General features: G+C 37.7%; 1 protein-coding gene across 4 annotated transcripts in view; it reads left to right on the top strand.

Annotated features, from left to right (window-relative positions):
- The window catches only part of RPRD1A (regulation of nuclear pre-mRNA domain containing 1A), a 74350-nt gene extending 61628 nt beyond the window's left edge, over positions 1-12722 (top strand). For 2 of the 4 annotated variants that reach the window (XM_025365089.1, XM_025365091.1), the window contains 2 exons: positions 9242-9440; positions 11950-12722. In XM_025365089.1, the coding sequence (XP_025220874.1) occupies positions 9242-9391 (150 nt within the window). In that variant the 3' untranslated portion in view covers positions 9392-9440; positions 11950-12722. Of the gene's footprint in view, positions 1-9241 lie in introns of all 4 variants that reach the window. The other 2 variants (XM_025365088.1, XM_025365090.1) reach the window with 1 other exon arrangement.
- Positions 12723-21293: the final 8571 nt, after the last annotated feature.

Below are 21293 nucleotides of genomic sequence, written 5' to 3'. Positions count from 1 at the left end.
AGAAAAAATCCAAAGCAAATGCTAGGGGGAAAAAATAACCAACACTTTGGGAAGCTTAGGTGGGAGGACCACTTGAGCCCAAGAGGTGAAGGCTGCAATGTGCTGTGATTGTGCCTCTGCACTCCAGCCTGGGTGACAGAGTGAGACTGTGGGAAAAAAAAAAAAGTGTCTTTGATGGGCAGTTCAACAGACTGGACACTGCCAAGGAAGGAGGTGGTGAACTTGAAGACTAGGTCTATAGAAACTTCTCAAACTGAAATGCAAAGTGAAAACAGAATGGAAAAGAAGTCCCCACAAATAAACAGAACAGCCAAGAATTGTGGGACCATTTGGAAAGGTATAATGCACATGGGCTTGGAATACTAGAAAGCAGGAGAATGAAGCTGAATAAATATTTGAAGTAAAAATAGCCAAGAATTTTAAAAATTAGTGACAGACACCCAATCACCGATCCAGGAAACTCAGAGCTCTAACACCAAGCAGGATACCAAAATGCCTACAATCTCTACTTAGGCATGCCATATTCAAAGTGCAGCAAACCAAAGTAAAACCTTGAAAGAAGCCAGAGGGGGAATCACCTTACCTTACCTGTAGCGTAACAGAGATAAATTATGGCCTTCTCAGCAGAACCATGCAAGCAAGAAGATAGATGATAAGTGTTGAAAGAAAAAACTCACCAACTTAGAATTATATACCCAATGAAATTATTCTTCAAAAGTGAAAGACAAACTAGTGAGTTTGCTGCTGCTGGGGGTGGTCAAAAAGAGGTTGAATAACAAGGACGAGAAATGCTGGGTTCAATGTTTGCCTAACTGTATTCGGTACATAAGCTGTTAGCTCTGTAAGATGGTAGTAAGTGTTCAGCAGAAATGTATTTCAGTGATTTTGAGGAATGTTGCAAACCGGATTGTACTCTTGGAACTTCACTCTGCTCAGATACTGAGGATCAGAGCAGGCCTGTAGCAAAGAACCCTATTTTTGCTTACAAACATAAGCATAGAATCTCTGACTTTTGGCCTACTTGTTAAAACCTTATGGAATGATGTTTCATGGAACACCCAATTTGGGAAACACCAGATTAGATGACATTTATGACCCTGAGAAATGGGATTCTTTATTAACTAATATATGTACTGAGTGAGTGAGGCTAAAACGTTACTTAGAAAACAAAGGTAACAGTATTAACTTCCTCATTTGAATATGAGTACATGTAGAAAGACTGATTATGGAGGGTCATTTCTTTAAATTCTTTCTCTCTGCTTGATTTGAAATTTCTTAACAGAAATAACCAAAGTGAAATGCTGCTTATCAGCTCCTGGCTTACTCTCTCTGCTCCATCCTTCCACCCTCAAGGTCAAAACATTATTAGGAGGTTCAGCTTTCCTGACACTGGGCACCTTTTCTGGTTCAACTAGCCCCTTGCTGCCTTTTCCCTAGTGTCTTTATGTTGCTGCTATTACTCTTGTTTAAGAAAATTTATTGTGGGGCCCATATGCTGTTATTCATGGGAAAATGACAACTCTGCTTCACTGCTAGGAATGTCAGAGATGTTTTAAGGACAGAAGTAGACTACCTGATACAAGTCACAGTGTTTCCTTGTTGGATTTTGAGTTTTAGGAACATAACTAGTTCTCCTGTCACTGTGCTGATCCCTTAGTTGAGCTTTCGTTTGGATAACATCTTCAGAATGCCCACCCCCAAAATAATTCCAGGATACGAGAGAGAGGTTAGCATAGTGGTTAAGCATGAGGACTCTGAAGACAGATTATCTAAAGTTGGAGCCCCCTTTGGCCCCTGTCTGTTGACTTTGGGTGAAGTTTCTTAATCAGTGGTTAAATGTGATTTAGTTTCATCATCTGTAATACATGGTTAGTAATAATCTCTATCTGTGAAGGTTAAATGGAGCACTTTGAACAATGTTTGGCATGTAGTAAGATGAAAAGTGTAGTAGCTATTTGGTTAGGGTCACAGTGTGGTATATGAAATCTTGGAATATATAAAGTTTATTTGTAACATCTACCCTAATAATTTAACATTACCGGTTTTTCAAAACCCAGTTGACAGTCAGGCATTGGATTCCTTGCTGAAAACCTGATAAATATCTTTTTCCACATGCTTGTTAACAATCTGGAAGATTAATGAAACTTCGCAGTGGTAGATTTCTTAAGAGAATGAAATGAACTAAAGGAAGTGAGACAGTTCATTAGGTGATACTTACACTAAAGTAAAACTTCTGCAGTCAAGGGGAAAAAAATGACTGCTCCATCTGAGATGTATAGGATAACTTGTAAAAAGAAATGAGAAAGGATTTGATACATTGGAGTGGTATATTTTTAAAATTGTCAATTCCAGGATTAGAGACCAAGCTGAATTTGAGCATTTGTTTCCCAGAAGGTAAGGGCAAGCCACTGAGATCTTTATCTCCTTTGCACTCTGTCCCCGGGGATGGTAACAGACTTGACTAGTCTGCAGTTTCAGAAACTCCCTGGCGTCATGGAATTTCTTGGCCTTATTAAAAAAGAAAATGGATGTGTGCGTGTTATATCTTGATTAATACTTCAGTTAGTTTTTCCCTCTAATCTGGAAAAGAGGCCCAATTCCAGGACATGCTAAACGAAGTAAAAGTAAATGGTGATGGCTCCTAAAAATGAGAACTGAAGCTTCTTAATAGTTCTATTGAAGGCAGTGGCTTAAGAAAGACTTGTATGTTAACTTCTTAAAAGAGGCAAAGGACATTATACTAAAGATAAATGAGGTCACCAGAGAAAACAAACTTTGTACCTGTTTTCTCTACAAATTCTGCTGTTTTTATCAAGAAATGGGTAGGAAGCCATAGGTCTGCAATACAGTAAGTATGATGCTTAGAATTGACCAAAGCCTTTAATTGACCACTAAAAATACCCGTATGGATGTAGTTGAAATTCTCTCTCTTTTTTTTTTTTGTTACAATTATGTAGGAAAGATAAAAGCAGAATTATTAGCAGCATCTGCAAGAAAAAGGTAGCAATGTAAATATTTTAATTTCAGAAATAATATATATTTAAAGCAACTAGAAGTTTAGAACAGCTATCTGGGTCAGTCCTAAAATGAACAAGAATTACAAATTTCAGGAAATTTATTCGCTTAGATGTTCTTAACTGCAAGGTGATTCTGATATCATCTCAGAATGATAACTACAATTATATAGCATTTCCTAATTTGAAAATTTCCACATCAGTTTGGCCACACAGCACTGTAAAATAGTACCCTTATTTTATGAAGGAGACATCTGATACTTACTTAGATAATCTTTGGGAGTCCTTGCCCAGGGTTACATAGATAGTAGATTGAGGAAACAGTACTCCATCCAGATCTTCTGACTTCATGGAGTGTTGACTGGGGCGTACTGGTTAATACTCAGTCCCCTGCTGGACACTGCAAGTAATGTCGATACATAGAAAGTGTGTTTTCTCCTAATTATGGGTATGAAATTAGAAAACAATCCAGTAGTAATTCAGAAATAACTCATGTAGTAGCATATCTTAGGAAGTTAGCTTGAGGCCAGAGTCAGAAAAGATTCTATGGCAGTGTTTAGTCTTAATGTAGGTCTTGAACAATATATAAAATTTGGATCCTAACTGTAAAGAAATCTGTAATGGTGGTTCAGATTTCAAGAAGCTGTAGCCCACTTGCAGTGCACACAAGGCAAATCACACCTCCTAGTTCACTAGTGCTGAAGTATAGCAGTGTAAAGAAGGCTTCTGCCCTCGGAAAGACAAGACAGAGGCTTACACGTATTAACAACCAAACAGTACAGACATAGTTTCAGCTAGGAGCCTAGAGTAAGGATGGTAAGAACAGTGGAAAAGTTTTAGGCAAAGTGAAAATTTGCCTGGCTTATGACCGGTGGGCAAAATTTTGAAGAGTGGAGGGGCTTGGATATGATCAGTGGAATTGAGCCTTGGTATGAAGCTGGAACTGCAGAAACTGACATGAGGGTTGCTCATGACTGAGGTGATAACAAACTTTAGGGTGGTAGTGATGACACTGGTGGCAAGTAAAGGGTAAATTAAGGACAGAAAGGTGGGCCTTGTTGAATGAGGAAAACGGGAAGTAAAGTGGCTTAGGTCAACAGAGTAAAAAGAATGAGGTAAAGCATTGGTTCCCAAATGCACCCATGCCATGGTGCCACCTGATAACATTTATTTTAATAGTTACTTTTTTAAAGTTTTTTGAAACAGTTTTGCTCTTGTCGCCCATGCTTAAGTGCAACGGTGTAATCTCGGCTCACTGCAACCTCCATCTCCCAGGTTCAAGTGATTCTTCTGCCTCAGCCTCCCAAGTAGCTGGGATTACAGGTGCCCACCACCACACCCAGCTAATTTTTGTATTTTTAGTAGAGACGGGGTTTCACCATGTTGGCCAGGCTGATCTTGAACTCGTGACTTCAGGTGATCCGCCTGGCTCGGCCTCCCAAAGTGCTAGGGTTACAGGCGTGAGCCACCGCACCTGGCCCTAGTTACGTTTATTTTGATGTATGAGTCAAAACCAAAATGAGCACGACAAACCTGTGATTGCATGGATATTATTTCTTAGAATGAAGATGTTAAAAAATGAGTTGATTTAAATATTATGTAAATAGTGTAAGTGAGTCGTGGTAAAGAACATTATGAAGGATGGTAGTTAACTAATTGAAGTTTGGAAAATAGTGATTAAAAGTTGGGAGAGGTGGTATGAGGAAAATTTCTGGGGTTCTGAAAAAGCCTGTATCTTGATCTAGGTGTTGGTTACACGGATGGATACACATATATACTAACTGAAGTATCTTCTTAGTAACGAGTTTTATGTTGTGCCCCAATTTAAAAACTTCAAGTAGCTTTTGACTAAAGATGGGTAAGATGGAAAGAAGAGCAAAATTTGTAGTAGAGGAAAAACATGCAAAGTTGGTTTTCTTTGCTGATCTTATTTGTAGTAGAATAGATACTCAGTTACATTCCTTTTATTTACATTCTCTGCTTTCCAAAAATAATTTTTAAAGGCATGTAGCTAAGTCAATATAAATAAATTGCTTATGAATGTTGGATATTGAATGTTTTGCTTATGAATGTTGCATTTCTTAAGAGAGACATATGTATATACACGTGTGTGAAAGAGGTTTAACCATTCAAATGATAGAATTTTTTCCCTCTTATTTTTGACATTTCATTCATCAGTTTTTTTAAAAAAGTGTTTTCTATATATGTGATATGTAAATGGTCAATAGGATGTTAAATGTTACATGGTCAGAAAATAGTGAAAGTTTAGATATGAGAAAAGGCATTAGGGAAGGTTCAATGTAGAGTTTCAGCTGGCACTTGGAAATATGGAAAGAAATTGGAATCCTGGACAGGTAAAGGAGGAAAATCTTGAACAAAAGATTCTAAATAGGAATTTTTACTGTATTTGACTTTAAGGGAATTTTGTTCATATTGGGCATAAAAATTCTATACAGTTTAAAATAACTAATATATTTGCTGTAGTGGCCATACATTATTTGTAATCTTAAATACAGATATTTCTTTCTATTTTATTTTATTTTTTATTTTATTTTATTGTTTGAGACAGGGTCTCACTGTATTGCCTAGGCTGGAGTGCAGTGGCACAATCATGGCTTATTGCAGCCTCGACCTCCTGGGCTCAGGTGACTCCCACTTTAGCCTTCTGTGTAGCTGGGACTACAGGTGCATGTCACCCATGTCTGGATAAGTTTTGTACTTTTTGTAGAGACAAGAAGTTTCACCGTATTGCCCAGGCTGGTCTCAAACTCGTGAGCTCAAGCATTCCACCCGCCTCGACCTCCCAAAATGCTGGAATTACAGGTGTGATCCACTGTGCCTGGCCAGTATTTTTAACCAAGTTGCATCACAGTGGATAATACAACTGCTACTCTGCAAAACATCTCAAAATGTTTTTGGTTGTATCTTTTTGAATAGCAAATGTTGTATCATTTGACCAGAAATAACTGAGATCTATTAATTTATTCATCAATTTTGATGTATCAAAATCAATTATGTTACATGGTGCCTGGTGTTAATGAACCTTGAGCAGTTTATGTTCAGTTTTTAGTAAAAGTTGGAAGATTTGTATTACCTGAAGGGAAACCAGCGTGTTATCTTCAGTTTTCAAAGCCTCAGTTTTCTTATCTATGGAACAGAAATAATGATGCCTGTGTTTTAACATTTTCGTGAAGATTAAGAATTATGCAAAACAGCTTTGATAATCTGGGAAAATGTTTAATTTGTCCATCAGACTTTTTTTTTAAGTTTTAATTTTAGAATAATTTTAGGTTTACCAAAAAACTATGAAGACAGTATAGAAAATTCTCATACACTTCACATCCAGTTTCCCCTATTGTAACATCTTGCATTAGTATGATACATTTGTCATAAGTAGTGAACCAGTATTGATACATTATTGACTAAAGGCCATACTTTATTCAGATTTTCTTAATTTTTACCTAATGTCCTTTTTTCTGTTCCAGGATCCCATCCAGAATATCACATTAGATTTGGTTGTTCTGCTTCTCTTGGGTGTGACAGTTCCTCTGGCTTTCCTTGTCTTTGATGACCTTGATAGTTTTCAGCGCTACTGGTCATGTCCCTCAGTTGGGATTTTCTGATGTTTTTCTCACAGCTAAAGTGGAGTCATATGTTTCAGGGAGGAAGACCGTAGAAGGAGAATGCCATTTTCATCTCATGTCAAAGGAAATACTGTCAACCTGAGTGATAGTGTTGATAGGGCCTTTATCACATGGCTTAGGTATTGTCATTTTTCTCCTCTGTAAAGTTGATCTTTTTTCCCTCCTTTTTATACTGTACTCTTCGGAAGTCAGTCATCACGCACAGCCCACACTTAAGAAGTGGGAAACTTCAAATATGAAATACTGTAGGTGAACCTTTTTCAAATATCAAATTACAATGAATTTGTTATTGTATTCTTTTATAAGATCTTGGAGAGCAGGCCGGGCGCAGTGGCTCACGCCTGTAATCCCAGCACTTTGGGAGACCGAGGCAGGTGGATCTCCTGAGGTCGGGAATTCGAGACCAGCCTGACCAATATGGAGAAACCCCGTCTCTACTAAAAATACAAAAAACTTAGCTGGGCATGGTGACACATGCCTGTAATCCCAGCTACTCAGGAGGCCGAAGCAGGAGAATCACTTGAACCCAGGAGGTGAAGGTTGTGGTGAGCTGAGATGGCACCATTGCACTCCAACCTGGGCAACAAAAGCGAAACTCCGTCTCAAAAAAAAAAAAAAAAAAAAAAAGTAGATATTCTTAGTTAAGGATAATTACTGAGTTATTCAGATAATGGATGTGAGTGGTATTGTTCTTGAAGGGTTGGATTATAGTTACCACATCCAAAGCATCTGTTCAGCAAGCCAGTATTTTCATAAGAAAAAAGTTGGAAACTTTCCAGATACATGCTCACTTCTCTATCCTGGTATCTACTACTCTTTTACTGCTCTTTTCATGATCCTTTTCAACATTGGTGACATTTCTGCATTTTGCTATTAGCTCACTTCTCTTCCTTCCTGTGTGTACTGTGATTCTTAACCAGGAGAGGGAGGGGGGTCATGCCATCTTTTGGGTGGACACATTAGAATCATGGGAGGTAGTGTGGTGTGATGGAAAAGATAGAAAATCAGATAGATTCATTATATGTATGTTTTTACTAAAACCACAAAAAATAAAGTTTGACAAAATCTTGGCTCATGGTAGATGTGCAGAAGAGTAGAGAAGGGAGGGGCAAAATGATTGAGAAATGTAGGTTATTTATATAAACCTAAGTGGCTCATACTCTTCTCTTGGTTTTAGCTAGAATTTGTCAGTTATAAAGCCTAAATTTTTATTTGTAGCTGAGAATACTGTAATCACATTTCCAAGTGCCTACTAGAAATCCCATGGATAACTCACACTTAACATGCTTAAAAATGAACTCTGTATCCTTCTCCAAAGGAGTTTGTGCCCCTGTCTTTGCTATCTCAGATGATGGCCCTGATATCCACCTGCTTTTGAAGCCTGAACCCTCATTATTCCTCACAGCAGAACCACAGCCAATTCCTGCTGATTTTTCTTTCTAAACATTGTTTTAGTCTTTGAAATTAAGGTATTATGTACATATAATGTAGTTTATAAAGGACATTGCTCTATCCTTACTACTGTTGGTTTGGTTCAGGCCCTAGTCCTTTCTTTCCTGAAGAGTAGCAGTAAACTCCTAGCTGGGTTTCTTCCTTAGGTGTTTCCTCATCTATGCACTCGCTAGGATGGTCCTCTCAGGACTTACCTGTGACATTTGGAAAGAGCCTGAATCTCCCTGCTTTGTGCCATGCACTGTGGTAGTAGTGAATTGCCATGGACATATCTATTTTACTGCCTGCTACTTCCTTCAGACCAAATCTCTGAGTCAGGACCGTGGAACTGAGATGGATATAGTGGGAAGCTTTTCTCTGAGTGATACCCTGCTGTGGGTGCTGAGCTGTTGGAGAAGGGGAGGGGTGCAGCAGCCTGAGGCTGTCTTGGCTTGCCTCTTCTTCTGTGGAGCCACCTCCTCATGAGTTGGGGGTGAGGCTTATCAGGGCCCAAGTATTCTCAGTCCTCCATGCATAAGAAAGAACTTCTTTTCCAAGAGTAGGGGCTGGGCAGGAGGGATTCCCCAGGCTCTTGCCTGCTCTATCTCAGGACTTAGCTTCAGCACCAGGTAGCTGGGGTAGGATGAGAGGCACTCTTTCTGGGAATAAAGCCCTCCTGCTGGGAGTTGTAGGGAGAGTGATCCTGTATTCTTGGCTGCAGCAGTCTGGAGTGGACCCTCCTTGCTTAGATGGGAGGGCACAGGAAGGGAGCAGTCCTGCTTCAGACACCACAGACTCTTGCCATTCTTACTGAGTTTTCATAGATGTTCTTACCAAATTTTAGTTAAGGTTGGTGAAAATAAATATGTACTTTTTCTTGCCCAAACTCAAGAATAACTGAACATCTTATATGTCGAGGTTAAGCATATTAATGTTAGTCTTCTTTCTACTGGTGTGAAGCAACAGCTAAAGATTGTGGTTTTTCTTAATAATAATAGTTTACTAGTTATGTATTTCCAAAGCTCATCTTTTGATGCGAAAACTCACACTGGAATAACCTTTTTAAATATGGCATTAACTTGATGTAGGTCATTATTAGCTAGGAAGTTCTTTCAATCCCTGAATGCTAATGAAAGTGGTTTGATGTTACAGGAGTACAAGCGCAAGCTAGCCAGAGTTTCCCTGGTGCGCAAAGAACTCAGGTCCCGGATCCAGAACCTGCCAGACTTATCTCGATTGCCCAACGTCACTGGCAGCCACATGCACCTGCCCTTTGCGGGAGACATCTACAGTGAAGATTGATGGACCAGCCTCTTCCCAGGTCCCAGGACTTTGCAAGAGATGGAGACAGGTTAGGTGGATAGTCCTGTAGTGTTATTTTTGTATATTGTTGAGAAAGAAACACTAACAAAAGGAACAACGAGTAATTTATAAAATTGTTTAAAATGTTGGTTTGTTTACTATTTTATTGGTAAATTAACATGACTTGATTTGAACAAAGTGATGATTTGTGTGTATTAATAAGCTCACAAATAGTGATTATTTTCAAAAGATGTTTTGTAAATTTTTTTTTTTTTTGATCTGGGGCCTTGTGAGAAATCCCTTGTTTCTATTTCTTCAGGTATTTTCCATTGTTTTTCTTTATTTTTTTCAGCATCTAATCACTGTATACTATGTAATTCCTAAAGGGGAAGAACTAATTAGGAGTTGATTGAGACTTTATTATGGTATAGTTAGGACTTGATTGTAGAAGGGACTAAATGTTCCAACATAATCTTTACCCTTCTCCCCAAACAAAATATCTATTCTGTGTCTCTACATGCCTTTGATTCCTTAGAGGTCGGTAATTTAACATTCAACATAGAAGTCACTTTGAGGGGCAGATGAAAGTCTAGAAAACTGTTCCTTAATAGCATTGTAAAAGTTCCATTCCAACTGCCAGTGTAGATTTTAAAAATGTTAAATAGTGACTCCCTTGATTAAACTGTTTGTAATTATTTGAGTAGATTAATAATGAAAATACTTTGGAAATAATATAAATTTTGACATTCTACCAAGAGGACAACTTTGGTTCTGGAACTGGTTTCAGTTTGTCAAATCAGTTCCTTTTAACATAATTGATCCCTTTAACAAAAAGCCTTCTATGGGTTTAAAAGACACATGAAATAATGATACTTTTATTATTCCCTTACTCATATAACTTTAAAAAATAGTATTTTTAGCTCTAATAGCTCAAGAACACAATATTCGTTAATGTTCAGTAAAGTAGCCTGAGACATTTTAAATGTTTCCTTAAGGTTTTTGAATGACTGTGTATTTGGCAGTTAAGCAGTGCCACACTACAGGGTAGATATGGTAAATTTTATATTTGTATATTTGCAGTTACCAAAACAAATGTACTTTTACCTTTTATTTCTAACCCTGTGTGTTAGAGCAGTTGCATGCTCTCCTGCTTTTAAAAACACGTTGTTAAGCTGTGGATTTGTACTTAATAATGACTTAGGATAAACGTTTATTTTCATTCATTGCTTTACATAGTAGACATTTTTCTTCTCCTTGTAAGTAGATTCAAATTAGGTAGTCAATAAAACATCTTGAAAAATCCCACAAGCCAGTTATGTCTCTCTAGTCTGAATGGCTTCATTGTTTCTTTCTCAGTATTAGAAATTGTAGTTAAAATGAATTACATATGAAGAAGGCAGACATTTATTTTTAATAGCCAAGTAGTTCTGCAAATAGTTCTTTTAACAATTTGACCTCTCTCCAAAACAGAGACACATATAAGTAGTGCCCCTCCATGCACTACTAATAATACATGGCTTATTCCAAAGTTTTTTAGTCAACTTTTGGGACTTGGGGTGCATTTTCTCACAGAAAGAATAGTAGATTCCCTAACACTACCGCTGATAGCTCACCTGGGAACTGAATCCACTTAACCATGAATGTCCTTTACTTGTAACGTGGTTCACAGGTTACTAATCATAGATCTTGACCAACATTTGTAACACCGCTCTAAGTAGAACACAGCATGCAGCAGCCACACTCACACCCTGGGATGTCTGCCTGTGCTGTGTACCTCTGTCCCTAGGTGTAGGAAATTGAAGAAAAAGATTCAGCCGAGTGGGGAGGTGACAATTGCACAATTATGAAACCTGGTTGTACATGTTATGAAAGTATACTAAGTTTTTATTAATGTGAAAGCAAAAACTTGTATGTTAACTTATTTTCAATCTCTTGACCTTATTTATGATCTGCTAATGTGGTGATTTATCCATTCAAAATATATATTTTTTTCCATTTAAAACTAATTTATAAACTATGTACTCCTGGGAAGATTTGAAATCTTTTAGAAGTTTGTTGAAATATTTTCACCATTTCAGACAGACTTCTGACTTAGATACTGATTTTAATGCCAGTATCTGCTCTAAATATTTATGATAAAAATGCATTATTTTTTTAAAAAGCTTGATGAGATTTGTGATAAGTGATAGTACTCAAAAACCTGAATCCCACCCCTCGACCAATCCTCCACAAACTTCAGTTGTTGGTTAACTTATTAACTGAACACAGACAATACAGTCTGATTTAGAAGTCATCTTTTCAGCCGTGTGATAATTAACATGGTAAGCCTTAGCAGCAAACGTTCTTCCTAAAAGGAAGACTTCATTTTCTCAAGAAATGGGATTAGTTGGGGGTATTATAATACCAAATTGTAAATCATGAGCATTTTCTCCACTGTGTACCTGAGGCAAATCATGCATCTTTGAGTGCAGTTTGGTCTGGCCCCTCAAGAGAAAAGCATGGTGCCGTAGGGCTACTATGGTTTGAATGGATACCATCACTCTTTTCTCCACATACAGTGCAGAGAGCTGTCTGGAGTGGCAATCTGAACAGATTCCCGGGTGCTCCTTCTCTCCTTCCATCACTACAGTAAGTAAAAGGACCATAGAGGGGAACCAGGAATCAGAGAATCAGCTGTGCTCAATAGCCAACCTCCCTGTCCAGATGCAGCTATTTTGGTACCTCCTCTCACATGCACTCTGAATCAGGGTTTTTCTATAAGAAATCTTTCAGAATCAGCAAAAGTGGGGATGACCCAGACATCTTGATTTGCAAAATCACAAAACTAAGTTGTCAATTATCACTATAGATGAGCAGCTCATCTTTTTAAAGTATAGTTACTGAACTGATTCTGAGAAATCTTTAGAGAGAAAAAACTCAACAGTACAAATATAACTAATTGGGAAAGTTAGAATGTCCTTTCTGAACTTTTCATTAAAAAAATTACATTATCTGAAATAACATAAAGCTACTAAACTGCTTTGTATTCTATTAAGAAATAGCTCCTAAAGATGTAGTCTTGTTTCATAGTTGTTGCACTATATCAAAGCTTAAAATGTAAGCCCAATTCTTCTCTGTATAGAAAGGAAACATTGTGTTACTTAATGAATTATTTATACAGAGCATTTGTTGCCAACTGTTGTTCCAGCCATCCACACAGGAGTCTGTTTTGAGGTGGCAATAGCACATGGGAAGATGAACTTTCCCTGTTTGTTTACCTGTTTTTCTTTGGCTGTATCTGATGACAGTATAAGATGTTCTTAATAAAGTTTTATGTTCTTTTTGAAATGTGTAGGTTGTTTTGTGAATCTGATTCATTGGATGTGGGGTGGGAAGGGGAAAGATTAATGGACTGGGAGGGAAGCAAAGTACTGGAAGTAATTCTGATGTTATGGTAGAGAGACTGCTGAAGGAGGAGATTATGTGGCTAGTAGTTCCCAAACTTGAGCGAGCATCAGAATTACCTAGAGCCAGTTTGTCCAACCTGTGGGCTGCACGTGACCCAGGACATCTTTGAGTGTGGTGCAACACAAATTTGTAAACTAAAACATAAAGAGATTTTTTTTTTTAAAGCTCATTTAGCTATCATTAGTGTATTTAATGTGCGGCCCAAGACAATTCTTCTTCCAGTGTGGCCCAGGGAAGTCAAAAGATTGGACAGCCCTGACCTAGAGGATTTATAAACTACAGAGAGTTGGTCCCCACTCCCAGAGCTTCTGATTCAGTAGGTCTGGGGTAAGGCCTGATGGTTTACAGTTCAAACAACTTGATGCTGATGCCACTGGGGTTACGGACCACATTCTGACAACCACTGCTCTAAACAAATTCCAGGTAACAAGATAATATAATAAAGTATGGTTTTTACAATTCATTATATAGCAAGTTCCTTATGGGAAAAGAATAAGACCACATATTCTTTTCTGGTCCACTGCTTAGTAGTGCTTTATTAAGTGCTTTTGAGTGAACAGATTCAATTGGTACTTTCAACCTCCTGGAGCCTATGCCCTTTCACCACTCCTTGAATTTAAAGCAAAATTGAAAATACTAGAAATCTGTGAGAATCTCCAGGGCAGTGTTTTCCATAATTTTTGATAAACTCAGTTGGAGCATTTACAAAAAGGATACATACCTAGTGAGAAAATTTTCTGTGATTCTTACCATCTAAAAAGTTGGGGAGATGCAGTCCTCTGGCCGGTACCCCTGGTTCTCTATTCCTGGGTGGCATCTGGTCACTTTATCTGAATTCAGATACTTCCCATTCCCATCCACTTTTTTGCCTCTGCAGTAGTAGGTTTTATACAGTGGAACCCATACCCATAGATTCTGTTTCAGAAGATTTGGGATAGATGCAGAAATCTGCATTTTAAACAAGCTACCCAGATGATTCTAATGCAGGTAATTCATAGAATGCACTTTGAGAAACATGCCCTACAAAGCAATGTATGGTTTCTAACAGATAATAATGGTAGCTCACATATATGGTACTTACTGTGCACCAGGAACTGTTCTAAGCACCTCACTTATCCTTTGTGGTAAATATTCTGATTATTCCACTTTTATATCTGGGCAACGAAAATAATTTAAGTTCTGTGTGACTCTGCACGAGTAGATGGTGAAGATGAGATTCAAACCTGGCTCCAAGTTTGACTCCAAGCTGGTGCTCCTTAACCACTACGTGATGCTGCCTCTTACACTGATGTGTTGTTTTGCAGTTCCACTATCACTAAGTCTATATTTTGCATAACATTTCATGTGATAGTGAAATTAATGTTATCCAAGTATTCAAACTAAAAAGCAAGATGTCAGCTAAACGCACTGTTGAGTTCCAGGTCTGTTTTGGGAACTACTGTTCTAGGCATCCAACATGTTACCTCAAATAGACTTCTTCTCACATATGGCAAACCTTTAGAGGTTTTAAAAGGACTTTTTGTTCCAACAAAAGCAATTGTAATAGCAGGCCTTCCTGACAAGCCAAAAAAATGCTTTTCATCTGCCTTATTTTTAAGTTTACATGTGCGGGATGTGCAAGTTTGTTATTGTTACGTGGGTAAACACGTGCCATGGTGGTTTGGTGCACCTATCAACCCGTCACCCCGCATGTATTAGCTATTCTTCCTGATGCTCTTCCTCCTCATCTTCCTTATTTTAAACTTAAGAACCCCGTTGTCCACCTGGGCAAATTCCTCTATATTTTCTTATTTCATTTCTCTGTCTAGCACAGTTCTTATGATTCTTCTGAGGATGGAAGAGTGAAAGAGAAACAGAAATGCATTTTGGGGTCTGACCATCATCTGCCTTACCATAAAAGACTTAGTAGCCCTTGGTATGATTATACCACCACAGGTTTTTTGGATGACATAAAAAAATGGAAACTGTATTTTAATGTCTCTTCGATAAATGGATCATGGACTAAAGTAGAATTTGCAGTGAACCATAGAATTATACATATATCTGAGTTCTGTGCTTCATGGAAAAAGTATAAAACTGAAATTTTGAATTAATGTAAATGATATTGTGGTCCAGAGCCATTAAGTTTATTCAGATCTGTCTTTAAAAATTCAGTTGTACAGGTATTGTGTCGTTAGTTTTATCATCTTTTTTTTTTTTTTTTTTTTTTTTAATAGAGTTGGGGTCTTCCTATTTTGACCAGGCTGGTCCCGAACTCTGGCCTCAAGTGATCCTCCTGCCTTGGCCACCCAAAGTGCTAGGATTATAGGTGTGAGACACCACACCAAGCCAGTTTTATAATCTTTTTAAAGTCATATTTCTTTGTTCAGTGAAGGAAATTTCATGTTACTTAATGGAAAAACAAGATAAGTGAGAAATTTTAAGAAGTTTAAATCATACATTAAAACATGGCTTTTTCAAAATACTGTGTTAGTATTTATTGTCTTTTCTAGCTCTTGATATTTAAGTTATAAAATCTTGTATTTTTATAGAAAAAGTACAAGATTAGCAGAGTGCTCACAATGCTATTTGATTCTTTTAGAGGTACTTTTGTGTAATTTCATTATACTTCCATAAGGTGGGAAGTGGTGCCTGGGTTGTGGTTTTGTGATTTGAGTTGCTAGGCTGCAGCAGGAATGTGGTAAACTGCGGTAGGTTAAATTCTGTTTGCATTCTGCGTTCCGAGCTGGTGTTTGAGTGCTGCAGGACCTCTGGTGAGCTTCATGTCCAATTCCTTGGATCCCTATATAGCTAATAGCTGTGGATGCCCAAGTACAGGCAGATGTCATCGGTGCTTAGCATTCTCCCTGTTTGAGTTTCTAGTATCTTTATGTGTTGGCTAGCATGATGAAGAAAGATTGCAACTTCTTTCTAGTTTCTGTCTCTTTCCTTTCTTTCTTTTATATCCATTGATGGAACAGAACAGTTATAGTTGTGGTAAAATTTTATACCGGTAGCATAAAGCACCATCTTTTTCCACGTGAGCATAATTTTCCTTCCAGGAACCAGTAGGAAGCTAACTGCTAGTGATGAACTTATTGATTGGTTAAAATATAATTTTAACCAGTTTTTGCAGTATGGCATAAAGCTTTGGGTTAGAAAAATCTTTTTTTTTTTTTTAAGGGCATCTCTTTTGAAGAATACCACTTAGAAACAGAAAGCTTAATTTTTTAAAATATAAGGAAAGTGTTTTCAGAATATGAATTTTTTAAAAAGCTATATATTTTAATATTTAAATTAGTTTATAAGTTCTTATAAAGTGAAACAATTGCTTTTTTAGATAACCCAGGGGAATAGTTAAGCAATTTTATTTTCAGCTGTTATCTTACTTGTAGTCATATATGAAATAAAATATTCATTACATATATTTTTGGCAGTTAATAACCTTTGAATACTATAATGAGGTTAGATACAATGAACATATTAAGTGTTATGTATCATTTTACAAATTCTAAATACTTTTATTACGGAAAGTTATTGCCATCATTATACATCATTTGGTTAAAATATTCTTCAGTTTCATTTTGTTTTGGACTCTGATTTGGCTTCCATCTTCGTTATAATATATATTACTTAGAACATTCATAGTGAACAGTAAGAGGATCGTGCTCTTTGAGTTTGTAGTTTTCTAAGAATACCCATTGCACAATTCTTCCTCACCTTTGCAGCATTTTATGGACCTAAGTTACTTAGTACATTGCGTGGATTTAGATAGCTTCTGTAAGCCCTTTGGAATTCCTTCATTCTGTACTAGAAATCTCATTTGTTTTTTAAATACGTTAAAGATGCACAGACTTCTTTATATGCTACTTAATGAAATTAAAATAGTATTTTATATCTTCTAAAAATCCACACAGTGTACTTTTGTTTTCCGAAGGATAAAATTGAAACATGACTTCAATAATTGTTTGCAGATGTGTTCTGATTTAAAAAATAATCTTAGTCTTTAGACATACATACCATCTGAACTTATCAATAAAAGCCAACAAAATTTAGTTATAAACTCAAAATTGTAGCATCTTCAGTTCTCTTTACTTTGGACAATAGTGTATCAAAGAACTCTACAGATTTGCATTGTGTCTGAACCCATGCCATCATCCCTTCAGAGAAGGGTGACAGGTGTATGCCATATATGCCTTTCTCATCTTACATTCCTCTGTCTCTTGCTTATGGCCTACATCACTAATTCTATGAAGCCTGAATACAATCAGCACTCCAAATAGCCATTACCAAGTTGACTGGAGTTGGAACAGGAGTTAAAATACATTTCTTTGCTATCTGTCTAGGTGAAAAGTTTGATGGGTTCCTTTCAGCTTCAGAAGTGGTGCCAACTGAACTATAGTGAACAGTAAGAGGAACATGGTCTCGGCTTTTGTGGTTTCCTAAGGGTACCCATTGAAAAATTCTTCTCAGCTTTTCTGCATTTTATGGACCTAAGTTGTCAGAAGTCCAGTTAATAAGTCAGAGTATCTAAATAAACACCTCTTACCCATTCAATATAGCAAGCATAGTTTCTAAGGTTGTTGAATGGATATGTTGAGCCTTTACTATGTGGCAGACATTATAGAAGCATAAGAAAGGATTTAAAGATGAGTGAGATACAGCTTGCCCTCATAGAACTCAGAATTTAATGTAGGAGACAGATGCTTAAATAATGTCATAAGTTCTACACAAGTGGTGTGAAAAAGTTACACAACACTGAGGAAGGGATGGTTGATATCTGTGGGAAATAGATGGATAGTGCTTTATAGCTCTAGGAATGACATATGTACTCATTTCTGAAGGTTGATCAACTGACCATGGGTCAAACAAACAATGAAAAAGACTTTTAAAAGTTCTTTTTTGAAAACCTGTCTCAACATACTGATGAATTAAATGAAAACTAAACAGGATGAGACAGTATATATAAACATACTTTTTGTAAACTATAAAGCACTACCAAAAGTTAGTGCTGTGGCCAGGTGCGGTGGCTCATGCCAGTAATCCCAGCACTTTGGGAGGCTGAGGCAGGTGGATCACAAGGTCAGGAGATCAAGACTGTCTTGGCTAACATGGTGAAACCCCATACCAAAAGAAAAAAAAAATAGCCAGGCGTGGTGGCACATGCCTGTAGTCCCAGCTACTCGGGAGGCTGGGGAGGCTGAGGCAGGAGAATTGCTTGAACCTGGGAGGCAGAGGGTACAGTGAGCCAAGATCGTGCCACTGCACACCAGCCTGGATGACAGAGTGAGACTCCACCTCAAAAAAAAAAAGGTTTGTGCTGTTAATGGTCTTTGCCCAGTGTAAATCTGAATGCATCAAATGAATCTGAATGCATGTTAAGTTTACATGGTTAAGCTTAGGGTAGGTCTGTTGGAAAGGGTGAGGCTTTAGAGAGGGGAAAAAAAAAATTTTTTTTTTTTTTTTTTTTTTGAGACAAGGTCTTGCTCTGTCACCTAGGCTGGAGTGCACCTAGGCTAGTTTTTTTATACGAATCACATACAATTCTATTTCAATACCAAGTATCAAGTATCATTCCCAGGTTTCCCTGAGGGCATATGAAGAACGGTAGCTAGTACTATGATACACTAAGACTGACAGGGAGAATTATTTAGATCTATATGCTATAAATGTAATTCCAAGATATCGAAACAAAAATCCAAAACATGGATACTTAATACTACTACCCAATTGTCCCATAAGCTTTGTGTGATCTTTTCCTAAGTCCAGAATGAAATAATGCAATAACTAATTTGAAATACATATGATCTGTTGATATGTTAGAGATTTTATTATATCTTTAAAAGTTAAGGATTTTAAAACATGCTTTAAATATTGTAAATGTAAACATAATTTGGTATACTGGGGTGTGTGATTTCATATTAAAGTTGGTAAGAAAATATTCTCTAAAAAGCTGATAGCTCTGAATAGATAAATTTAAAAGCTTTCATATTAAGACTGGGCTAAAAAGGGCTTAAAGTTGAACTGAATATATTGAAAACTGTGTACTTTAAACACCTATACTATTGCATTTTCTTTTGTCTGTTAATATTGACAACAGAGGACCATACCCAAGGTTTGTAAACCATCATTTTGGGATGCCCAATTTATAAAAGAATATGTCAGTTCTAAAAGTTTTGCTATAATTTCCATCCTTGAGAAAAATAAAAGATTTGGAATTATTTCAGAGAAAATGATTGATTGATTGATTGATTGATTGATTTTTCCTGAGACAGAGTCTCACTCTGTCACCCAGGCTGAAGTGCAGTGGCCCAGTCTCGGCTCACTGCAACCTCTGCCTCCTGGGTTCAGGCGATTCTTATGCCTCAGCCTTCAGAGTAGCTGGGATTATAGGCGCGCACCACCATGTCCAACTAATTTTTGTAATTTTAGTAGAGATGGGGTTTCACCATGTTGACCAGGCTGGTCTCAAACTCCGGACCTCAGGTGATCTGCCCACCTCAGCCTCCCAAAGTGCTGGGATTACAGGGGTGAGCCACCATGCCTGGCCGAAAATGATTTATATACATCTTGTACTTACAACTATGCATTAAGTCATTACAGGAAGACCCAACTGAGGCTGAAAGGACCTCTTGTATGTAATTTTGGAGATCGGGTCATTTGTGTTTTCTACATTTCATGAAGTGAATTCACAGATCAGGGCTTCTTTAACTCTAGTACCTACATGCCACTTCAAGAAAGGATCATAAGTGAAAGCAGCTATCAAAGTAAGTCTGTCTTAGACTGACTAAGCTGCCTTCAAATGAACATAAACAACTAAAGATGTATTAGAAAAGTGTTTATATTGTTAAAGAAAAAATTACACGTTACAACGGTAGGGAAAATTCTATTCGGGACTATTGCTATAGGTGTCAAGACTATCACGATAAGGGAGAGAGATTGGGCTAACCTCAATATAGCAAAGACAGCTGGGGCTTTGTAGCCAGTGAGCAGAGTGAGGGGGATAGTGGATGGAAAACTACCAAGAGGAGACATCATGGATAGGGAGATTCTTGCTAAACTGACTTTGACAGGATTCTTGCTGAAGGCAGGCCAGAGTGGTCAGATATCAAGGGTGGGGAATTCCCACTAAACTGATTTAGCAGGATTCTTGCTAAAACTGGGCTAGGCAAAGCCAAAGACAGAGCCCAAGGATGAGGCCTAGTTGAAAAGAGGGCTCAGAGAAGCCTGTCTAAAGAAGAGAGTCTGTTAAAATTATCACAACCAAAAAATGTTTACAAATACCCCAAAACAATTTGCCTGCATTATTAGTGGGATGTATTCAAAGAAGAACCACTGTAGGGTAGGTGCTAAAATCTTGTTGGTCATCAGTGGTTTTATTGTTGGTAGTGATATTAATATTTCATAGATGTATCGATCAATGATAACAGCACAGCTCAGCTGAGCACTTTCAATATTCCATCTACTCTTCTAGATGTTTTTCATGCACCATCTCATTGAGACCTCAACAAAGTTTTTATGAGGTAGGTACTGTTAATATCTTCGTTTTACATATAAAGAAACACTCAGATAAATTGAGAATTTGTTGAAGATTACACAGTTAATAAGTGACACAGCCAGGTACTGTACCAGGACAGGACCTCAAAGACTACAAGCTTAACCAGCAGGCTATATTGCCTCTCAAACACGTAATTCTTGGTCATAATTAAGAATTTTTTTTTTTTTTTTTGAGACAGTCTCCAAAAAAACCTGAAGCTTTTGCCCAGGGTGGAGTGCAGTGGTGCAATCTCGGTTCACTGCAACCTCTGCCTCCCAGATTCAAGCGATTCTCATGCCTCAGCTTCCCTAGTGGCTGGGATTACAGGTGTGTGCCACCATGCCTGGCTAATTTTTGTATTTTTAGTAGAGATGGGGTTTCACCATGTTAGCCAGGCTGGTCTTTTACCCCTGGCCTCAAGTGATACGCCCACCTTGGCCTCTCAAAGTGCTGGGATTACAGGCATGAGCCACCATGCCTGGCCATGAATTTTCAATGAGGAATAATTATATGATTTATCAAGTTAGAAAAGATACTATTATTTGGTTGAAGGGTTAAAACATTCAAGTAATGTTAAGTGATAAGATATGCAAACTCATGATGTTTTAAAGGAATTTCTCTCTTCCAGCTCTGTCTCTGACGTGGTCTAGGGTAGCAGCACCATTACCGTTCCTGAGTAAAAGCAGCCCAATCTTTGGTTTTTGGTGTCACTATGAATTTCTGCTCAAAAGTAGCAGGATTTCTTGGACAGTGGCTGCTTCCATGTCAGGGGCTGAAGGAGTGAAGATGGTCCTGGAACTTTTCTTTGCAGAGAAGCAAGGAGGGGATGCCTTCAAAGTTTTGATGGTGCTGAACAAAGCAGCCAGCTTTTACAAGGAGCTCGAGGAGCTCCTACTGGCCAAGATTTAACAACTTGAGCACCAAAATGGAAAATACAAA

The sequence above is a fragment of the Theropithecus gelada genome, chromosome 18 (assembly GCF_003255815.1).
Source record: "Theropithecus gelada isolate Dixy chromosome 18, Tgel_1.0, whole genome shotgun sequence".
Taxonomy (NCBI): domain Eukaryota; kingdom Metazoa; phylum Chordata; class Mammalia; order Primates; family Cercopithecidae; genus Theropithecus; species Theropithecus gelada.
Note: the sequence above shows the minus strand (reverse complement) of the source record. Positions and strands in the feature narration are given on the sequence as shown.